This window comes from Panulirus ornatus, chromosome 31 (assembly GCF_036320965.1).
Source record: "Panulirus ornatus isolate Po-2019 chromosome 31, ASM3632096v1, whole genome shotgun sequence".
NCBI classification, from domain to species: Eukaryota; Metazoa; Arthropoda; class Malacostraca; order Decapoda; family Palinuridae; genus Panulirus; species Panulirus ornatus.
Window position 1 is genome coordinate 13694627 of NC_092254.1, and position 23465 is coordinate 13718091.

Sequence of the window (23465 nt, forward strand, 5' to 3'; positions counted from 1 at the left end):
TGTGTGGAAGTCGAGAACTTTATCTCGGAAAGCAAAAATGGGTATGTTTGAAGGAATAGTGGTTCCAACAATGTTATATGGTTGCGAGGCGTGGGCTATAGATAGGGTTGTGCGGAGGAGGGTGGATGTGTTGGAAATGAAATGTTTGAGGACAATATGTGCTGTGAGGTGGTTTAATCGAGTAAGTAATGAAAGAGTAAGAGAGATGTATGGTAATAAAGAGTGTGGTTGAGAGAGCAAAAGAGGGTGTATTGAAATGGTGTGGTCACATGGAGAGAAAGAGTAAGAAAAGACTGACAAAGAGGATATATGTATCAGAGGTGGAGAGAGGTGGGAGACCAAATTGGAGGTGGAAAGATGGAGTGAAAAAGATTTTTAGCGATCTGAGCCTCAACATACAGGAGGGTGAAAGGCTTGCAAGCAATAGAATGAATTGGAACTATGCGGTATACCATGGTCAACGTGCTGTCAATGGATTGGACCAGGGCATGTGAAGCGTCTGGGGTAAACCATTGAAAGTTTTGTGGGGCCTGGATGTGGAAAGGGAGCTGTGTTTTCGGTGCATTATACAAGACAGCTAGAGACTGAGTGTGAACGAATGTGGCCTTTGTTGTCCTTTCCTAGCGCTACCTCGCGCGCTTGTGGGGGGAGGGGGGGTGTCATTTCAGGTGTGGCGGGGTGGCGACGAGAATGAATGAAGGCAGCAAGTATGAAGTACGTACATGTGTATGTATGTATATGTCTGTGTATGTATATATATGTATATGTTGAAATGTATCGGTATGTATGTGTGCGTGTGTGGACGTGTATGTATATAAACGTGTATGTGGGTGGGTTGGGCCATTCTTTCGTCTGTTTCCTTGCGCTACCTCGCTCACGCGGGAGACAGCGACAAAGTATAATAAAAAAAGAAAAAAAAAGAAAAAAGAATATATATATATATATATATATATATATATATATATATATATATATATATATATATATATATATATATATATATATATATATATCCTTCCTTCCTTCATACCATTCGCCATTTCCCGCATTAGCGAGGTAGCGTTAAGAACAGAGGACTGGGCCTTTGAGGGAATATCCTCACCTGGCCCCCTTCCTGTTCCTTCTTTTGGAAAATTAAAAAAAAAAAAAATGAGAGGGGAGGATTTCCAGCCCCCCGCTCCCTTCCCTTTTAGTCGCCTTCTACGACGTGCAGGGAATACGTAGGAAGTATTCTTTCTCCCCTATCCCCAGGGATAATATATATATATATATATATATATATATATATATATATATATATATATATATATATATGTTTTTTTTTTTTGCTTTGTCGCTGTTTCCCGCGTTTGCGAGGTAGCGCAAGGAAACAGACGAAAGAAATGGCCCAACCCACCCCCATACACATGTATATACATACACGTCCACACACGCAAATATACATACCCATACATCTCAATGTACACATATATATACACACACAGACACATACATATATACACATGCACACAATTCACACTGTCTGCCTTTATTCCTTCCCATCGCCACCTCGCCACACATGGAATAACATCCCCCTCCCCCCTCATGTGTGCGAGGTGGCGCTAGGAAAAGACAACAAAGGCCCCATTCGTTCACACTCAGTCTCTAGCTGTCATGCAGTAATGCCCGAAACCACAGCTCCCTTTCCACATCTAGGCCCCACAGAACTTTCCATGGTTTACCCCAGACGCTTCACATGCCCTGATTCAATCCTTTGACAGCACGTCGACCCCGGTATACCACATCGATCCAATTCACTCTATTCCTTCCACGCCTTTCAACCTCCTGCATGTTCAGGCCCCGATCACTCAAAATCTTTTTCACTCCATCTTTCCTCCTCCAATTTGGTCTCCCACTTCTCCTCGTTCCCTCCACCTCCGACACATATATCCTCTTGGTCAATCTTTCCTCACTCATTCTCTCCATGTGACCAAACCATTTCAAAACACCCTCTTCTGCTCTCTCAGCCACAATCGTTTTATTACCACACATCTCTCTAACCCTATTATTACTTACTCGATCAAACCACATCACACCACATATTGCCCTCAAACATCTCATTTCCAGCACATCCACCCGCTTGCGCACAACTCTATCCATAGCCTACGCCTCACAACCATACAACATTGGTGGAACCACTGTTCCTTCAAACATACCCATTTTTGCTTTCCGAAATAAAGTTCTCGACTTCCACACATTCTTCAATGCTCCCAGAATTTCCACCCCCTCCCCCACCCTATGACTCACTTCCGCTTCCATGGCTCCATCCGCTGCCAAATCCACTCCCAGATATCTAAAACACTTCACTTCCTCCAGTTTTTCTCCATTCAAACTTACCTCCCAATTGACTTGACCCTCAACCCTACTGTACCTAATAACTTTGCTCTTAATCACATTTACTCTCAACTTTCTTCTTTGACACACTTTACCAAACTCAGTCATCAGCTTCTGCAGTTTCTCACATGAATCAGCCACCAGCGCTGTATCATCAGCGAACAACAACTGACTCACTTCCCAAGCTCTCTCATCCACAACAGACTGCATACTTGCCCCCCTTTCGAAAACTCTTGCATTCACCTCCCTAACAACCCCATCCATATACAAATTAAACAACCATGGAGACATCTCACACCCCTGCCGCAAACCTACATGCACTGAGAACCAATCACTTTCCCCTCTTCCTACACGTACACATGCCTTACATCCTCGATAAAAACTTTTCACTGCTTCTAACAACTTGCCTCCGACACCATATGTTCTTAATATCTTCCACAGAGCATCTCTATCAACTCTATCATATGCCGTCTCCAGATCCATAAATGCTACATACAAATCCATTTGCTTTTCTAAGTATTTCTCACAAACATTCTTCAAAGCAAACACCTGATCCACACATCCTCTACCACTTCTGAAACCACACTGCTCTTCCCCAATATGATGCTCTGTACATGCCTTCACCCTCTCAATCAATACCCTCCTATACAATTTCCCAGGAATACTCAATAAACTTATACCTCTGTAATTTGAGCACTCACCTTTGTCCCCTTTGCCTTTGAACAATGGCACTATGCAAGCATTCCGTCAATCCTTAGGCACCTCACCATGAATCATACATACATTAAATATCCTTACCAACCAGTCAACAATACAGTCACCCCCTTTTTTAATAAATTCCATTGCAATACCATCCAAACCCGCTGCCTTGCCGGCTTTCATCATCCGCAAAGCTTTTACTACCTCTTCTCTGTTTACCAAATCATTTCCCTAACCCTCTCACTTTGCACACCACCTCGACCAAAAGACCCTATATCTGCCACTCTATCATCAAACACATTCAACAAACCTTCAAAATACTCACTCCATCTCCTTCTCACATCACCACTACTTGTTATCACCTCCCCATTAGCCCCCTTCACTGAAGTTCCTATTTGTTCCCTTGTCTTACGGACTTTATTTACCGCCTTCCAAAACATCTTTTTATTCTCCCTAAAATTTAATGATACTCTTTCACCCCAACTCTCATTTGCCCTCTTTTTCACCTCTTGCACCTTTCTCTTGACCTCTTGCCTCTTTCTTTTATACATCTCCCACTCATTTGCATTATTTCCCTGCAAAAATCGTCCAAATGCCTCTCTCTTCTCTTTCATTAATAATCTTACTTCTTCATCCCACCACTCACTACCCTTTCTAATCTGCCCACCTCCCACGCTTCTCATGCCACAAGCATCTTTTGCGCAAGCCATCAATGCTTCCCTAAATACATCCCATTCCTCCCCCACTCCCCTTACCTCCTTTGTTCTCACCTTTTTCCATTCTGTACTCAGTCTCTCCTGGTACTTCCTCACACAAGTCTCCTTCCCAAGCTCACTTACTCTCACCACTCTCTTCACCCCAACATTCTCTCTTCTTTTCTGAAAGCCTCTACAAATCTTCACCTTCTCCTCCACAAGATAATGATCAGACATACCTCCAGTTGCGCCTCTCAGCACATTAACATCCACAAGTCTCTCTTTCGCGCGCCTATCAATTAACACATAATCCAATAACGCTCTCTGGCCATATCTCCTTCTTACATGCGTATACTTATGTATATCTCTCTTTTTAAACCAGGTATTCCCAATCACCAGTCCTTTTTCAGCACATAAATCTCCAAGCTCTTTACCATTTCCATTTATAACACTGAACACCCCATGTCTGCCACATTACTCACCTTTACATTCAAATCACCCATCACTCTAACCCGGTCTCGTGCATCAAAACTACTAACACAACTCATTCAGCTGCTCCCAAAACACTTGCCTCTCACGATCTTCCTTCTCATGCCCAGGTGCATATACACCAATAATCACCCATCTCTCTCCATCAACTTTCAGTTTTACCCATGTCAATCTAGAGTTTACTTTCTTACACTCTATCACATACTCCCACCACTCATGTTTCAAGAGTAGAGCTACTCCCTCCCTTGCTCTTGTCCTCTCACTAGCCCCTGACTTTACTCCCAAGACATTCCCAAACCACTCATCCCCTTTACCCTTGAGCTTCGTTTCACTCAGAGCCAAAACATCCAGGTTCCTTTCCTCAAACTTACTACCTATCTCTCCTTTTTTCTCATCTTGGTTACATGCACACACATTTAGACACCCCAATCTGAGCCTTCGAGGAGGATGAGCACTCCCCACGTGACTCCTTCTTCTGTTTCCCCTTTTAGAAAGTGAAAAATACAAGGAAGGGAGGGTTTCTAGGCCCCCCCCCCCTCCGCTCCCGTCCCTTTTAGTCGCCTTCTACGACACGTGAGGAATGCGTGGGAAGTATTCTTTCTCCCCTATCCCCAGGGATATATATATATATATATATATATATATATATATATATATATATATATATATATATATATATATATATATTTAATGCACATAATGCGGATGCACTTCAGTGAAAGACCATGATTATACCATGTTATAACCTTGAAATATATCCATGTCCCTTAACATTATAGTTTGTCGTATTGACTGACCTAAATTACTGTTCCTCTCTTCAGTTGTCTCGGCAAGGGGAGCTAGTGCGAAGAATGACCGAACGTCAGATAGCAATGCAAGTGGCTGGAGTACGAGAGACGTTACTGTGGTTTTTTCCCTTCGCTGCGACATCGTACGTGTTCCTGTACCAAGGGTATCGCAAGACCAACAGCTGGGTCGTCATGTTCCCGCTTATTCCCATCACCTTCGTTTGTGGCTATATGCTGCATTTTGCGTACGGCAACAAGACCAACCTAGTGAAAGGTAATTTTTGATGGTATGAAACAGGGAGGAGGTAGTTACGTAATCACTATACAAGGGCTGGTGCAAGTGGCTGCGCCAGTAGCTAGGCAGCTGTTAATGAGAAAGCTAATCAGCCAGCCCTGGACTTGCTTAGTAATCATAATGCTTTGAGTGTGGTTTCTTTTTACGATGCATTCCAAGCGGTGCATCGTATCCTTCAGGAAAAGTTCGTATATCCGCTCTCGAGGATCACGCACGAACATTTTCTCGAACTCGAGAGGATTTCGGTAATTTCAAGTAAGGAGGGGGGGGGGCTTTTAAGTTCTTCATGGGCGATTTTGATTATTCATCATGTTACCCAAATAATAAGCAAGTCTCATGGACATACAGTCTTAACGGAATTTCAATATATGCACTTTTCATGGACCGAATCGAGTGCACTTTATGAGCATCAAAAATTCAGTTTCATAATCACGCAACATCCTTCACTTGACCCTTATTAAAATGAAGCAAACAATTTATAACGAAAAAATACTTGATTTTACTTTTCATTATAAAATCACATGTAGAAATATCCACTTCAACTTTTCGTAACTGTATCATCACATTTAAAGCATATACTGTATACCTCGTCTATAAATGTATCCTGCACGACCTAGATGGCAAATACGATTATTTTCGCGAAGGGCCGACACATATCTGTCTGCGTTCATTTGTTTTACAAGGGGGGATCGACTGCATCATCCGACTACAATAGCGTCCCTCGGGTTTGACATGCGCAATCGGGAGATATCCGTTTAATCTGGATCAGTTTCTCGCATGTATGAAGAATGAAAAACAAAGAAATCTAGTTTAATAATGAGCTAAATCCCCTGATATAATACTCACTCCCAAGTGTAGCTTGTCATGAGTAATTAGTCCATGGATAGGGTATCGTATGCTGTAACAGTACCAGGTTCCCTCGCTGACTAAGGGACACGCCATCCGCCAAATTCATATCAGACAAGCACAACTAATTCATTTATACAGTTGCCCCGTCTCAGTGTGATAAACAACAAATAATGACTTTCGATAAGTGGCAGGAGAGGAGAGGAAGTATATCAGGATAGGCAGATGGTAAGATATTTCGGTCCAACGGAATACAGGTACGCGTAGGAGGGAATTTTACCAATATACAATAACAATTACAGTACTGGGGTTCTGACCTCTATTCCCTGCATCTGAATTTCGTGCTCCTTTATGTACATGTTCACCAGATATTCAAATGTGGTTGTAATTCATAAATACCAGTAAAACAATTGCCCTTAATGTGGGCTCTGGTGCCTGAAATTAATGTTTATGCCTGTGTAATTCCCATTAATGTCTGATGGTTGTTTATCTTGGATTTGAGTCCAAAAAACCAGCTTTACCTCTCGTTCCCCTCCCCCCCAGCAATGGCAGAGAACATAATGGCAAATGAAACCTACATGATGGCTGTGCCCGAGTGGTCCACCAATGCCACAGGCGGGACAGTAGAGGAGAGACCAACAGAAGTGGTACCCCAGCTAAGGCCTGTAGAGGAAGCTTCGCCTTTCCCCGCGTCAACACTCGACCTCGAAAAGGTGGTGTCGCCTTCCACTATGCCCTCACTCGGTTCCATGAAGGAAGATGCCTCACCTCACACATCTCCAGTGTCAACAGGAGCTGCTGCAATTGCTGCCTCTAACCTCCCTGACACTTCACATTACGAACCAATGGTCGCCAACCTTCAGCAACAGTAACGTAAACCATTAGTGTATGCCTTAGTTAAAATATATATATATATATATATATATATATATATATATATATATATATATATATATATATATATATATATATATATATTCTTCGTCTGTTTCCTTGCGCTACCTCGCAAACGCGGGAGACAGCGACAATGCAAAAAAAAAAAAAAAAAAAAAAATATATATATATATATATATATATATATATATATATATATATATATATATATATATTTTTTTTTTTTTTTCTTTTCTTTCTTTTAAACTATTCGCCGTTTCCCGCGTTAGCGAGGTAGCGTTAAGAACAGAGGACTGGGCCTTTTTTTGGAATATCCTCACCTGGCCCCCTCTGTTCCTTCTTTTGGATAATTAAAAAAAAAACGAGAGGGGAGGATTTCCAGCCCCCCGCTCCCTCCCCTTTTAGTCGCCTTCTACGACACGCAGGGAATACGTGGAAAGTATTCTTAATCCTCTATCCCCAGGGATAATATATATATATATATATATATATATATATATCCCTGGGGATAGGGGAGAAAGAATACTTCCCACGCATTCCGCGCGTGTCGTGGAAGGCGACGAAAGGGGACGGGAGCGGGGGCTAAAAACCCTCCCCTTCTTGTATTTTAACATTCTAAAAGGGGAAACAGAATATATATATATATATTATATATATATATATATATATATATATATATATATATATATATATATATATATATATATTTTTTTTTTTTTTTTTTTTTTATACTTTGTCGCTGTCTCCCGCGTTTGCGAGGTAGCATATATATATATATATATATATATATATATATATATATATATATATATATATATATATATATATGTTCCTATGAGTCCACGGGGAATATGAAACACGGTAAGTTCCCAAGTGCACTTTCGTGTAATAATCACATCATCAGGGGAAATACAAGAAAGAAACATAAGTCAGCTGATATACAACGAAGAGATGTAGCTAGGCCACCATTTGGTAAACACGTGATTGTCCAAGACAGACTCCGAGCGTATCATAAACATTGTGGACAAGAAGGGGAATTGTATCAACAATAAAGCTATCCAATTTGTGTAGACCTTCACTAATATTAAGGTTATAATTCTTTATGTGTTTAATAATAGAAGATTAAATGATTTTTCTCTTGGTACTGGAGTTCGAATTAATAACTGAGATGGCATTACTCCAGTCAGTACAATGATCGTAGTTTTTAACGTGATTAAACGAGACATTTGATTCTTGTCCTGTTCTTATATGTTGCTTACGTCTAACAGAAAGATCCTTACCAGTCTGCCCAACATTAAACTTATCACAATTTGTACATGGCACTTTGTAGATGCATCCAGAAGAATTTTCTGGTGAGTTCCTGATTGATATTCTTTATAGTCTTATTGTTGCTGAAGGAACTCGCCAAAAAAGAATCTCCTGGATGCATATATAAAGTGCCATGTAGAAATTGTGATAAGTATTATGTTGGGCAGACTGGTAAGGATCTTTCTGTTAGACTTAAGCAACATAAATATAGTATAAGAACGGGACAAGAATCAAATGCCTTGTTTAATCACGTTAAAAACTACGATCATTGCATTAACTGGTGTAATGCCATCTGTTAAGTCTAACTCCAGTACCAAGAGAAATATCATTGAATTTTCTATTATTGAATACACAGAGAATTATAACTTTAATATTAGTGAAGGTCTATGCAAATTGGATAGCTTTATTGTTGACACAATTCCCCTTCTTGTCCACATAATGCTTATGATACGCTCGTAGTCTGTCTTGGACAATCACGTGTTTACCAAATGGTGTCCTAGCTACGTCTCTTCGTGGTATATCAGCTGACGTATATTCCTTTCTTGTATCTCCCCTGCTGATGTGACTATTACACGAAAGTGCACTTGGGAACTTATCGTGCTTCATTTTCCCCGTGGACTCATAGGAATATACTTGATCACGCGCAAAATTGTGATCCTTTCCTATATATATATATATATATATATATATATATATATATATATATATATATATATATATATATGTGTGTGTGTGTGTGTGTGTGTGTGTAACAGGACGAAACAGGCTGGTAGATAAGAAGGTTGTGTGTGTGTGTGCATTGCGTAAACATTGGGCATTAGCGCACCCTACGTTGTTAGGGTCATTAACCACCAAGATAACGCATCGAGAGATTAAGGATATTCTTGTAAAATGGTGTCGATAGTAGTAAAAATGGTATAGTTGGTAGTGAATGAAACTTTAGATTGTCAGAAGAATGAGTGACAACGAAAATGTATCGAAGTACTTGACAAAGAAACTAATAAGAAGCAGTTTGTCCTGCCTGGGGGGTACAACTCTAACATCTATTACAGGATGTCTTTATACACTGTACAAGGTTCGTCCCCCTGTAAGGCCAAGGAGCCAGTAATATGTCAACAAAAGACAATAATAATTTCAATTCCAACATTGCCCCTCTTGAGGGTCGAACATGGGTGGGGGTAGAACAACTTTAGGGCCGAGCGCCAGCATGGGCCAAGAAAGAATCTTAGTATCGTTGGATGGAAACGGTGACCTGAACCAAGGATGTACGCCGTACTGCCTGTGAATAGTGCACGTACAGGCCGACTTGACGTGGGAGACGTTGGCCGTCGCTAAGCGAGGACTGCTACACGCCCGGACCCCTGTACACGTACAGACCAACCTAACAGGAAGGACATGGCTCTTCACTAAGCTAGGATTCCCACAAGCTCGGACTTCCGCGCACCCTGCCATCTATACAGCTAAGATCTTAATCTAAGGTCAGATGTAACCAGTTGGTGTTCCCTTAAGTTGAGGTGAACTTTCAACATCGGAGACTGGGCAGAGCCGCTGGTCAGTATTATGCTATGCGGCAGGAATTACGGGGTATTGATGTTTTAAGCGCATTTTTTTCATAACTGCTCCTTTATGCACCAGTTTTGTAATGAAAGAGCTAGCTCACTCGTGATTAGTCATAGAATGTCTTTCCCAAAATTTCCCTTACACATGTGAAGTAAGATGTAGTTGTTACTAGCAGGTGCGTTAGGATACATGTCATACCATTCCTTCAACTGTTATTATATTTAGATAGTAATTGTAAGAATATTTGTGGCCTTTCCCTTGCCAACAGGAAAGTGAGTGGTCATAGTATGCTTGGCAGTCCAATGGCCTGGTTGGGTCATTTAAAGTTCTTATTAAGGGGTTTAACTTAAACCATGGCTTATGGGCTCTCATGGTTATCTTAAATGATCATCATCAATATCAACCTTTGACTAGTTTCTTTTTTTCCTTTAGTTATCTATTTACTTATTGTGCTTGATCGCCGTTTCCCAAGTCAGCGAGGTAGCGCAAGGAAACAGACGAATAACGGCCCATCCACTCGTATACAAATATAAACGTCCATACACACAAATATACTTATCGACATATACATGTACACATTCATACTTGCTTACCTTCATCCATTCCGGCGCTACCCCGCCCAAAAGGGAACAGCATCGCTACCCCATGTTTCAGTGAGCTAACGCCAGGGAAGAGACAAAAAAGACCACATTCGGTCATACTCAGTCTCTAGCTTTCATATGTAATGTACCAAAACTACAGCTCCCTATACACATCCAGGCCCTACAGACCTTTCCATGGTTTACACCAGACATTTCACATGCACTGGTTCAGTCCAATGACAGCATGTCGACCCCGGGAAAACCACATCATTCCAATTCACTCTATTCCTTGCATGCCTCTCCGCCTCCTTTATGTTCAGGCCCCGATTGCTCAAAATCTTTTTCACTCCATCCTTCCACCTCCAATTTGGTCTCCCAATTCTCCTTGTTCCCTCCACCTCTGACACATATATCTTTGTCAATCTTTCCTCACTCATTCTCTCCATATGTCCAAACCATTTCAACACACCTTCTTCTGCTCTCTCAACCACACTCTTTTTATTTTTTTACATCTCTCTTACCCTTTCATTACTTACTCGATCAAACCACCTCACACTACATACTATTCTCAAACATTTAATTCCCAACACATCCACCCTCTCCGTACAACTCTATCTATAGCCCACACCTCGCAACCACATAATATTGTTGGAACTAATGTTCCATCAAAAATACACTTTTTTGCTTACAGTGATAACATTCTCTCCTTCCACACATTTTTCATCGCTCCCAGAACCTTTGCCCTCTCCCCCATCTTGTGACTCACTTCCGGTTCCATGGTTCCATTTGCAGCTAAGTCCACTCCCAGATATCTAAAACACTTCACTTCCTCCAATTTTTCTCCATTTAAACTTACATCCCAACGAATTTGTTCCTCAACCCTGATGACCCTAATAAGCTTTTTCATATTCACATTTATTCTCAACTTTCTCCTTTCACACACTTTTCCAAACTCAGTCACCAACTTCTGCAGTTTCTCACTCAAATCAGCCACCAGTGCTGTTTCATTGTCTAACAACAACTGACTCACTTCCCAGGCCCTCTCATCCCCAACAGACTGCATACTTGCCCCTCTCTCCCAAACTCTTGCATTTACCTCCCTAACCACCACATCCATAAACCCATAAACAAATTAAACAACCATGGAAATCACACACCCCTGCCACAGACCGACCTTCAATGGGAACCAATCACTCTCCTCTCTTCCTACTCGTACACATGCCTTACATCTTTGATGAAAACTGTTTCTAGCAGCTTACTTCCCACACCATATACTCTTAAGACCTTCCACAAAGCATCTCTATCAACCCTGTCTTATGCCTTCTCCAGATCCATAAATGCAACATACAGATCCATCTGTTTTTCTAAGTATTTCTCACACATTTTCTTCAAAGCAAACACCTGATCCACACTGCTCCTCCCCAATCTGATGCTCACTTCCTGTTATAGTTTTCCAAAATAAGGAATAGAGAAAGGGGGCCAAGTGTAGATTCTTCCTCTCTGAGGCTCAGTCATCTGTTCCTGACGCTACCTTGCTAAAATGGGAAATGGCCATTTCTTTTGTCTGTTTCCTTGCGCTACCTCGCAAACGCGGGAGACAGCGACAAAGCGAAAAATATATATATATATATATATATATATATATATATATATATATATATATATATATATATATATATATATATATATATATATTTTTTTTTTTTTTTTGCCGCTGTCTCCCACGTTTGCGAGGTAGCGCAAGGAAACAGACGAAAGAAATGGCCCAACCCACCCCCATACACATGTATATACATATGTCCACACATGCAAATATACATACCTACACAGCTTTCCATAGTTTACCCCAGACGCTTCACATGCCCTGATTCAATCCACTGACAGCACGTCAACCCCGGTATACCACATCGATCCAATTCACTCTATTCCTTGCCCTCCTTTCACCCTCCTGCATGTTCAGGCCTCAATCACACAAAATCTTTTTCACTCCATCTTTCCACCTCCAATTTGGTCTCCCACTTCTCCTCGTTCCCTCCACCTCCGACACATATATCCTCTTGGTCAATCTTTCCTCACTCATTCTCTCCATGTGCCCAAACCATTTCAAAACACCCTCTTCTGCTCTCTCAACCACGCTCTTTTTATTTCCACACATCTCTCTTACCCTTACGTTACTTACTCGATCAAACCACCTCACACCACACATTGTCCTCAAACATCTCATTTCCAGCACATCCATCCTCCTGCGCACAACTCTATCCATAGCCCACGCCTCGCAACCATACAACATTGTTGGAACCACTATTCCTTCAAACATACCCATTTTTGCTTTCCGAGATAATGTTCTCGACTTCCACACATTCTTCAAGGCTCCCAGGATTTTCGTCCCCTCCCCCACCCTATGATCCACTTCCACTTCCATGGTTCCATCCGCTGCCAGATCCACTCCCAGATATCTAAAACACTTTACTTCCTCCAGTTTTTCTCCATTCAAACTTACCTCCCAATTGACTTGACCCTCAACCCTACTGTACCTAATTACCTTACTCTTATTCACATATATATATATATATATATATATATATATATATATATATATATATATATATATATATATATATATATATATATATTTTTTTTGCTTTGTCGCTGTCTCCCGCGTTTGCGAGGTAGCGCAAGGAAACAGACGAAAGAAATGGCCCCATACACATGTATATACATACGTCCACACACGCAAATATACATACCTACACAGCTTTCCATGGTTTACCCCAGACGCTTCACATGCCTTGATTCAATCCACTGACAGCACGTCAACCCTGGTATACCACATCGCTCCAATTCACTCTATTCCTTGCCCTCCTTTCACCTTCCTGCATGTTCAGGCCCCGATCACACAAAATCTTTTTCACTCCATCTTTCCACCTCCAATTTGGTCTCCCTCTTCTCCTCGTTCCCTCCATCTCCAACACATATATCCTCTTGGTCAATCTTTCCTCACTCATTCTCTCTATGTGCCCAAACCATTTCAAAACACCCTCTTCTGCTCTCTCAACCACGCTCTTTTTATTTCCACACATCTCTCTTACCCTTACGTTACTTACTCGATCAAACCACCTCACACCACACATTGTCCTCAAACATCTCATTTCCAGCACATCCATCCTCCTGCGCACAACTCTATCCATAGCCCACGCCTCGCAACCATACAACATTGTTGGAACCACTATTCCTTCAAACATACCCATTTTTGCTTTCCGAGATAATGTTCTCGACTTCCACACATTCTTCAAGGCTCCCAGAATTTTCGCCCCCTCCCCCACCCTATGATCGACTTCCGCTTCCATGGTTCCATCCGCTGCCAGATCCACTCCCAGATATCTAAAACACTTCACTTCCTCCAGTTTTTCTCCATTCAAACTCACCTCCCAATTGACTTGACCCTCAACCCTACTGTACCTAATAACCTTGCTCTTATTCACATTTACTCTTAACTTTCTTCTTCCACACACTTTACCAAACTCAGTCACCAGCTTCTGCAGTTTCTCACATGAATCAGCCACCAGCACTGTATCATCAGCAAACAACAACTGACTCACTTCCCAAGCTCTCTCATCCCCAACAGACTTCATACTTGCCCCTCTTTCCAAAACTCTTGCATTCACCTCCCTAACAACCCCATCCATAAACAAATTAAACAACCATGGAGACATCACACACCCCTGCCGCAAACCTACATTCACTGAGAACCAATCACTTTCCTCTCTTCCTACACGTACACATGCCTTACATCCTCGATAAAAACTTTTCACCGCTTCTAACAACTTTCCTCCCACACCATATATTCTTAATACCTTCCACAGAGCATCTCTATCAACTCTATCATATGCCTTCTCCAGATCCATAAATGCTACATACAAATCCATTTGCTTTTCTAAGTATTTCTCACATACATTCTTCAAAGCAAACACCTGATCCACACATCCTCTACCACTTCTGAAACCACACTGCTCTTCCCCAATCTGATGCTCTGTACATGCCTTCACCCTCTCAATCAATACCCTCCCATATAATTTCCCAGGAATACTCAACAAACCTATACCTCTGTAATTTGAGCACTCACTCTTATCCCCTTTGCCTTTGTACAATGGCACTATGCACGCATTCCGCCAATCCTCAGGCACCTCACCATGAGTCATACATACATTAAATAACCTTACCAACCAGTCAACAATACAGTCACCCCCTTTTTTAATAAATTCCACTGCAATACCATCCAAACCTGCTGCCTTGCCGGCTTTCATCTTCCGCAAAGCTTTTACTACCTCTTCTCTGTTTACCAAATCATTTTCTCTAACCCTCTCACTTTGCACACCACCTCGACCAAAACACCCTATATCTGCCACTCTATCATCAAACACATTCAACAAACCTTCAAAATACTCACTCCATCTCCTTCTCACATCACCACTACTTGTTATCACCTCCCCATTTATATTCCACATAAAGTATCAACATCAAATCTAGAAATCTGATGTGAGATGCAAGCAAAAAAAATTTAATTTCCTTTGGTTTGAAATGAGAACTGAAAGAGAAATCTAAACACATTTGGTGTCAATTCTAACTGCTTGTGTTAAGATGACAGACACCTTTACTAATATACTCTCTTCTGAGTAATAGAATACTTAACTGAAATAGTAATTAATTAGGGAGGAAAAGAAATTGGGTTTAAGAGATCAGGAACAAAATATGAAGATCTATTAGTAATACAGTAGAAACTATTTACTTTTTAAAGGCTGAAAGAGTATATATGCCTTTTGTACTATACTTTAAAAGTTTCCAATACTTACAAAATATAAACAGGGTCTGATCTTGTTGCCAGTTTTAGGATACATGTCTCAGTCATATTTTGGGTAAGCTGAATCATAGCTGAATGCTTATCTAGAAAGAAAATAAAATAAGTTATACATTCAGGTCTTCCTATAGATCTAGGGAAACTTGGGTCTATCTAAAAATAGCTTTGATGTGTACATATACATGTAAACATACATATACATACACATGTACATATTCATACTTGCTCACCTTCATTCATTGCCAGCACCACCACGCTCCACAGGAAACAGCATCGCTACCCTTTGCATCAGCAAGGTACTGCCAGAAACAAAAAGAAAGGCCACATCCGCTAACACTCATTCTCTAGCTGTCATGTGCAATCCACTGAATCCACTTCTCCCTATCCACATCCAGGCCCCACAGACCTTTCCATGGTTTATCCCAGACATATCACATGCCCTGGTTCAGTCCATTGACAGCACATCAACCCCAGTACATCACATTGTTACAATTCACTCTATTCCTTGCACAACCTTCGGCCTCCTGCATGTTCAGGCCCTGATTACTCAAAATCTCTTTCACTCCACCGTTCCACCTCCAATTTGGTCTCTCCACCTCTTTGTCAACCTTTCCTCTCTCATTCTCTCCATATCTCCAAACAATTTCAACAAACTCTCTCCTGTTCTTTCAACAGCACTCTTTGTATTACCACACAACTCTTACTCTTTCATTACTTACTCGATCAAACCACCTCACATCACATATAGTCCTCAAACATTTCATTTCCAACACATCCACTCTCCTCTGCACAACCCTATCTATAGCCTATGCCTCATAACCATATAATATTGTTGGAACTACTATTCCTTAATATGTACCAGTTTTGCTGTCTGAGATAACATGCTTTCTTCCCACACATTCTTCATCACTCCCAGAACCCTCAGCAAGGTGGTGTGTTTGAATGGTATTACAGTTGAATTCATTAAGAAAGTGGATGACTGTGTTGTTGATAGGTTGGTATGGATATTCAACATATGTACGGATCATGGTAAAGTGCCTGAGGATTGGTGGAATGCATGTATAGTGCCACTATACAAAGGCAAAGGGGATAAAGGTGAGTGTTCAAACTACAGAGGCATATATGTTTTTCGAGTATTCCTGGAAAATTGTATGGGAGAGTATTGATTGAGAGGGTGAAGGCATGTACAGGGAATCAGATTGGGGGGAGGAGTGTAGTTTCAGAAGTGGTAGAGGATGTGTGGATCAGGTTTTTGCTTTGAAGAATGTTTGAGAAATATTTAAAAAAACAGATGGATTTGTATATGGCATTTATGGATCTGGAGAAGGAATATGACAGGGTTGATAGAAATGCTTTGTGGAAGGTCTTAAGTGTATATGGTGTGGGAGGTAAGCTGCTAGAAGCAGTGAAAAGTTTTTATCAAGGGCGTATGGCATGTGTATGAGTAGAAAGAGAGGAGAGTGATTTGGTTCCCAGTGAAGGTAGGTTTGTGGCAGGGGTGTCTGATATCCCCATGGTTATTTGATTTGTTTATGGATGAGGTGATTAGGGAGGTAAATGCAAGAGTTTTGGAGAGAGGGGCAAGTATGCAGTTTGTTGGGGATGAGAGGGCCTGGGAAGCGTCAGCTGTTGTTCGCCAGTGATACAGCACTGGTGGCTGATTCGAGTGAAAAACTGCAGAAGTTTGTGACTGAGTCTGGAAAAGTATGTGAAAGGAGAAAGTTGAGAATAAATGTGAATTAATTAGAGCAAGGTTATTAGGTTCAGCAGGGTTGAGGGACAAGTTAGTTGGGATGTAAGTTTGAATGGAGAAAAATTGGAGGAAGAGAAGTGTTTTAGATATCTGGGAATGGGCTTAGCAGTGAATGGAACCATGGAAGCAGAAGTGAGTCACCGGGTTTGGGAAGAGGAGAAGGTTCTGGGAGCAATGAAGAATGTGTAGAGGGAGAGAACATTCTCTCTGAGAGCAAAATTGGGTATGTTTGAAGAAATAGTAGTTCCAACAATATTATATGGTTGTGAGGAATGGGCTATAGATAAGGTTGTATGGAGGAGGGTGGCTGAGTTGGAAATGAAATGTTTGAGGACAATATGTGGTGTGAAGTGGTTTGATCGAGTAAGTAATGAAAGGGTATGAGAGATGTGCGGAAATAGAAAGAGTGTGGTTGAGAGAACAGAAGAGGGTGAGTTAAAATGGTATGGCCATATGGAGAGAATGAGTGAGGAAAGACTGACAAAGAGGATATACGTGTCAGAACATGCTGCACTGAGCAGAAAATAAATCCATAATGCTTAGATTACAGCTCCAGTAAATGGCGTATTATGATCAGTCACTATCCTATCGTATACCTTGCCAACGCTGATAATTTACTATTTTTGTAGATGGAGATTTTGTTGCATCCAACAACTTCCTTCTACACCATAGTTGTACAGTAACCCTAATGATGTATTCCAATCTGTTATTCTATGCCTTTTCTAGGTCTATGTATGGTGCATACAACTTTTTTCGCTTTGCTCTAAACTTTTGCTACTAACTTTACAGATTTTATCTTCACATCCTCATCCTTTCATACAATTCTCATCAACCTGTTCCCCCTAGTCCCATGAGAAAGATTTTACTAAAGGGTTAACCTTGAGATGCACAAAAATATGAAAACCATAATTTTTTCTTATATATTAATCATTGCCCATCTGTTCTCACAAGTATATTCTCCACAGTCACCAATGTTGTACATCAGATAAATCAGAATGAGAGAGTTTCTTCGTCTTATAAACTAATCCAACATTCTCCTTAATTCAAAGGATATAAGGGTGAACTGGCAGCAGGTGACCTGGGCACCATACACTCACTTATGAAGGTGCCAGTTCTACAAAAAGGCACATGCTTACAAGGGTTACTGAGACCTCCAAACTGTTCCAATAATTCATTCATTTGCAGTGCCATCTATGGCCAACCAAAAAATTTTAAAAGAAAGTGTTACCTGAATACACTCAACTCAATTGAGTACTATAGCACCAAAGGGGTTAAAAAGTCACAACATAATGAACAAGGAAATTTCATCAGGTAAATGAAAAAAATTGTCCCCTTGGCAAATATATACACGAAGAAAGTACAAGTAGGTAAAGGGTAAACAAAGGTAGAGTGGGGTAACAGCAGATATAAAAAATAAAAATCAAACAGTTCTCAAAAAGTAAAATTAATGTACACGAAAAAGGCTAAAGAACATCACGAAAAGCATGAATAATGAGAAAGCTTCAATTTATAGAAAATAATTAATTGATATTTTCTCAGAATTTTTCAACTTCTAATCCTTATATGGCAACCAACATCATTTTTTTTTCTGCCTCAGGCTGAATATCAAGCTGACCCATCATATGATTTGCACCCTATAGAAGTCTCTTTCATGACTAACAAGGCATAGGAAAAATTCACTCTGCTCAGTATCCTTAACAGCCACCATTAGAAGTGCATGGTTATTAACCTCCAAGTCTTTTGTACATGTGGCCCTGCCGAAAATGCTTATTTTGTTGGATATCCTAAGTTATATGGAGGGAAACTTAGGATATATATCAGTTTGTGAGGAAAGTTAAGAATAATGATACAAGAAACATAAAAAAATAAAAGTGACAATAAGAATAATTTTAGCAGTATTACATTTAAAGTATGGAGGTTTGCACTGACCTTGTGCTTATGGAACAAATTACACAACAGCCGCACTAATTTTTTCCTTATGTAATCTTGAGGTAATGAAGGACTTTAAAAGATGATAGGTAAAAAGCAAGAATATTGTTATGGAAAAGGCACCTTCAACGTCTTCATCACATGTACTTTCTTGTCAGCAGAGTACAGGGAAAAAGTTCTGCACCTGTTGGTCCCATCTCTTGAACTCTTTATGCCATCAAGTTGTAATTTAAACCTTTGTTAACTACCGTCATTCACTGCCTCCTTAATTAGTTTAATTCAACCATCCACCACTCTAACACTAAACCAGTACTTCTTAATATCCTTTCTAATTATCATTTTGCCCAGCATTTCACCATAGCTTTCGATCACTCTGGTGCTGCATTTCTTGAAGAACTGTTCACTTTCAGTATCAACCAGCAGGTTTTGGAACTTGAGGGCTACTGCCAGGTTGTCTATTCTTTCCTCGTCTTCATGATGGACAGCTTTGTATCCCGTAGTCTCTCACTCTAGTTCAGTTTTCTTATTCAGGTAGCATCATAGCTGCTCTTTACTGTACAATCTCAACTAAATTTTTGTTCTTCTTTAGGTGTGGTGACCAAACCTGGAATGCATAATCCAGTTTTGGCTTGTAGTGAAAGATTTATCAAACATGTTCTCATCCTTGTACTCGAATGCAATTCTAATATTTGCCAATTAGCAGGTTACCTCTTTCACAATTCTAATGTGTAGCTCTGGCAACAAATCAAGCACAAAGTCAACTCCTTGGTTTCTTTCATGTACAGTTTTCTGTAATTCATTTCCTATTAGGTAACAATCACAGTGAGTTCATCTTTCACTGCCACCTCCTCATTACCTTGCACTTACAGAAAGTGAATCTCTTCATTCATATATCTTACCAACTTTGGATTTTGTTTATGTCCTCTGGTAGACTGACATAATCATTGTCACTCCTTATTTTTGTCATGCCCTTGGTATCATCTGCAAGCATATTGAGATACAATTCTAGTTCTTCTTACTGCACACCAAGAATAACAGTAGGCCTAAGACTGAGCCCCTCAGCATGCTACTTGCAACTCCAGCCCACTTCAAAGTTGCACGTCTTACCATAACCTTTGCTTCCATCCACAAAGGCAGTCTTCTATCTATTGAAGGAGTCCACCCCTATAGATCTTCCTTCTTTTTATCAATCCCAGATGGGGTTATTTATTTATTTATTTATTTATTTTGCTTTGTCGCTGTCTCCCGCGTTAGCGAGGTAGCGCAAGGAAACAGACGAAAGAATGGCCCAACCCGCCCACATACACATGTATATACATACACGTCCACACACGCAAATATACATACCTATACATCTCAATGTACACATATATATACACACACAGACATATACATATATACACATGTACATAATTCATACTGTCTGCCTTTATTTGTTCCCATCGCCACCCTGCCACACATGGAATAACAACCCCCTCCCCCCTCATGTGTGCGAGGTAGCGCTAGGAAAAGACACCAAAGGCCCCATTCGTTCAACCTCAGTCTCTAGCTGTCATGTAATAATGCACCGAAACCACAGCTTCCTTTCCACATCCAGGCCCCACACACTTTCCATGGTTTACCCCAGACGCTTCACATGCCCTGGTTCAATCCATTGACAGCACGTCGACCCCGGTATACCACATCGTTCCAGTTCACTCTATTCCTTGCACGCCTTTCACCCTCGTGCATGTTCAGGCCCCGATCACTCAAAATCTTTTTCACTCCATCTTTCCACCTCCAATTTGGTCTCCCACTTCTCCTCGTTCCCTCCACCTCTGACACATATATCCTCTTGGTCAATCTTTCCTCACTCATTATCTCCATGTGACCGAACCATTTCAAAACACCCTCTTCTGCTCTCTCAACCACACTCTTTTTATTTCCACACATCTCTCTTACCCTTACATTACTTAATCGATCAAACCACCTCACACCACATATTGTCCTCAAATATCTCATTTCCAGCATATCCACCCTCCTGCGCACAACTCTATCCATAGCCCACTCCTCGCAACCATACAACATTGTTGGAACCATTATTCCTTCAAACATACCCATTTTTGCTTTCCGAGATAATGTTCTCGACTTCCAAACATTCTTCAAGGCTCCCAGATGGGGTATAGTGTCAAAAAACACACAATCTACCCATCCCTCTCTTTGAGCTAAGATGAAGTTCACCCTGTCATAAAAGTCTACAGATTGGTTATGAAAGACCTCATTTCCTTGAAACTAAGTTGCCTCTCAGTTAAAAACTTTCTTCTTTGCAAAGTGTCATTCATTACTTTTTAATTATCTTTTCCAGAGTTTTATGAAATGTGCTTGTTTGTGGTAGTGATAGTTGGTAGGCAGCCACCAACCAGGGAAGTATATTACTGGTACTACCTGCATGGGTATTGGGAGGGTTAGTGTTGGCTGCAGCGAGCCACCACTTCAGTGGTTGTCAAGTTGAACTCCTTTGGACCAGGTAGCTGTCTTTTCTTTCTGCCTCACCTACACGTGGACTGCTGGCATTCTGTCCACATACATACAATCTCTCCTTGTCACACTATAATACTGGACAACTCTTAACTCACAAAACTCATTCTTCACAATTCTAGATTTTTCTGTCATTGGCGTTTTGCACTAACCCTGCCTTTCGGTGAAATGGTAGGAGCAACAGATAGAAGTAGTATATAGGAACATTAGTCAGAAGTTGTGCATAAGGTCATTAGCTGGGAGCATTAGGTAGAAGTAGTAGGTTGGAACATTAGGCAGGAATATTAGATAGACACATTAGGTAGAAGTAGTTGGTAGGAACATAAAGAAAGACCCTCTGAAAACACTGCACTAGAGTTGTCCTCTGCCAGTGACCTGTTAAGGGTGGAGCCCTAAAAGCTAAGAAGTGGCACTAGAAGTGGCTACTGCCTTCAGGGAGTTTCCAAAGGGAACAAGCATCAAAGAGATAGATAAATAGTTTGTTAGTGAGACTTGCCCGTAGTTCAGCACAATATCCTGATCACCTTTCTTAAATATAGGTACATTTGCCCTCTCCCACATCTTTGGAACCACCCCTTTCTCTAATGATATATTCAACAACATTTTGAGTAGCCTAGCTAGTGCTCTGCAAGTGCCAGCCACCTGATGTCCTCACACCAATTTGTAGTTTAAAATATGTAATATTTCTAAACATATTCATGATACTCACCTACAACATTGCCTGTATGAAATAAGAATAAAGTATATATGTTAAAAAAGTGTGCCTGAAATAGATGAGTGTTCATTATAAAGACACAAATACTTCAATATCGTCCTCACATTTGCTAACCAATCTCTACAGTGAATGTTAGTCTGAAAGGTATAATACTTCTGAACATATTCATGTTATCTACCACCACTGCTGTGCTAGTGTACAAAATAGAAATATATAAAAAAAGCTCAACCTCCTTAAAGACAGGCATAACATTTATCCTCTTCCAAATCATTAAACCTATCCTTTCTTCTACAGTACTACCTAATAGTATTTCAAGCAGCTTAACAAGTGCCTCAGCACATTCCATCAGCACATATGAAGAGATTTCATGTGAGTTAAGTTGCTTTAATAGCCTGATCATATCTATTCTGTTAATCAATATTCTTTTCAAGACTTCCCCCCCCCTCACCTTTTGCACATCCTGATGTTTAAAGTTTGAATTTTTTTTTCATCTTTGTGAAATAATATTTTCCAAAGCATCAGAAAATACACAAAAATTTAGATTGTTACCTTTGCTTTGACTTGGTACAATGCCAACTGAGCAGGTGACCTTGTATTTCTTTCATTTTCAAATAGGAAACAAATATGAAGATCTTGATTTTTTGTCCATACTGCAAACTGCTTTCCACAGGTCACCTGATGTTATGGGTCAAACATCTATCTATGTCTACTTATACCTCTGATGCCCATTCTCTTAGGGAACTCCCTCAAGGGGGTGGCCACAGCAAAAGTATCATTAACTGATGAACTCAAGTGCCACTTCTTAGCCTTTTGTGCCTCACCCTTAAAAGGCCACTGGAGGAGGGCAACTCTAGTGCAGTGTGTTCAGAGGCCTCTACCTAAAGTTCCTTCCAAATTCTTCTACCTAATGTGTTCACCTAATATTCCTGCCTAATGTTACCAGCTAATACTCCTAACTACTACTCCTACATAAAGCTCCTGTCTAACATTCCTTCTTACTATTTCTATCTATTGCTCCTACCATTTTGCCAATAGGAAGGGCTAGTGCAAAGAGTTTTCCAAAGGAAAACCTGGAGTTGTGAAAAATGAGTTGTGTGAGTTAAGTATTGCCAAGTATTATGTATGACTAGGAAAGGTTGTATGTTAGTGGACGGAATACCAGCAATCC

The 23465-nt window shown here is 40.6% G+C and overlaps 1 protein-coding gene across 1 annotated transcript in view; it reads left to right on the top strand.

Annotated features, from left to right (window-relative positions):
• The window catches only part of LOC139758837 (uncharacterized), a 57467-nt gene that overhangs the window by 19649 nt on the left and 14353 nt on the right, over nt 1-23465 (top strand). Inside the window, exons 2-3 of the mRNA XM_071680688.1 lie at nt 5078-5318; nt 6729-7053. Of these exons, the coding sequence (XP_071536789.1) occupies nt 5078-5318; nt 6729-7053 (566 nt within the window). The remainder of the gene's footprint in view (nt 1-5077; nt 5319-6728; nt 7054-23465) is intronic.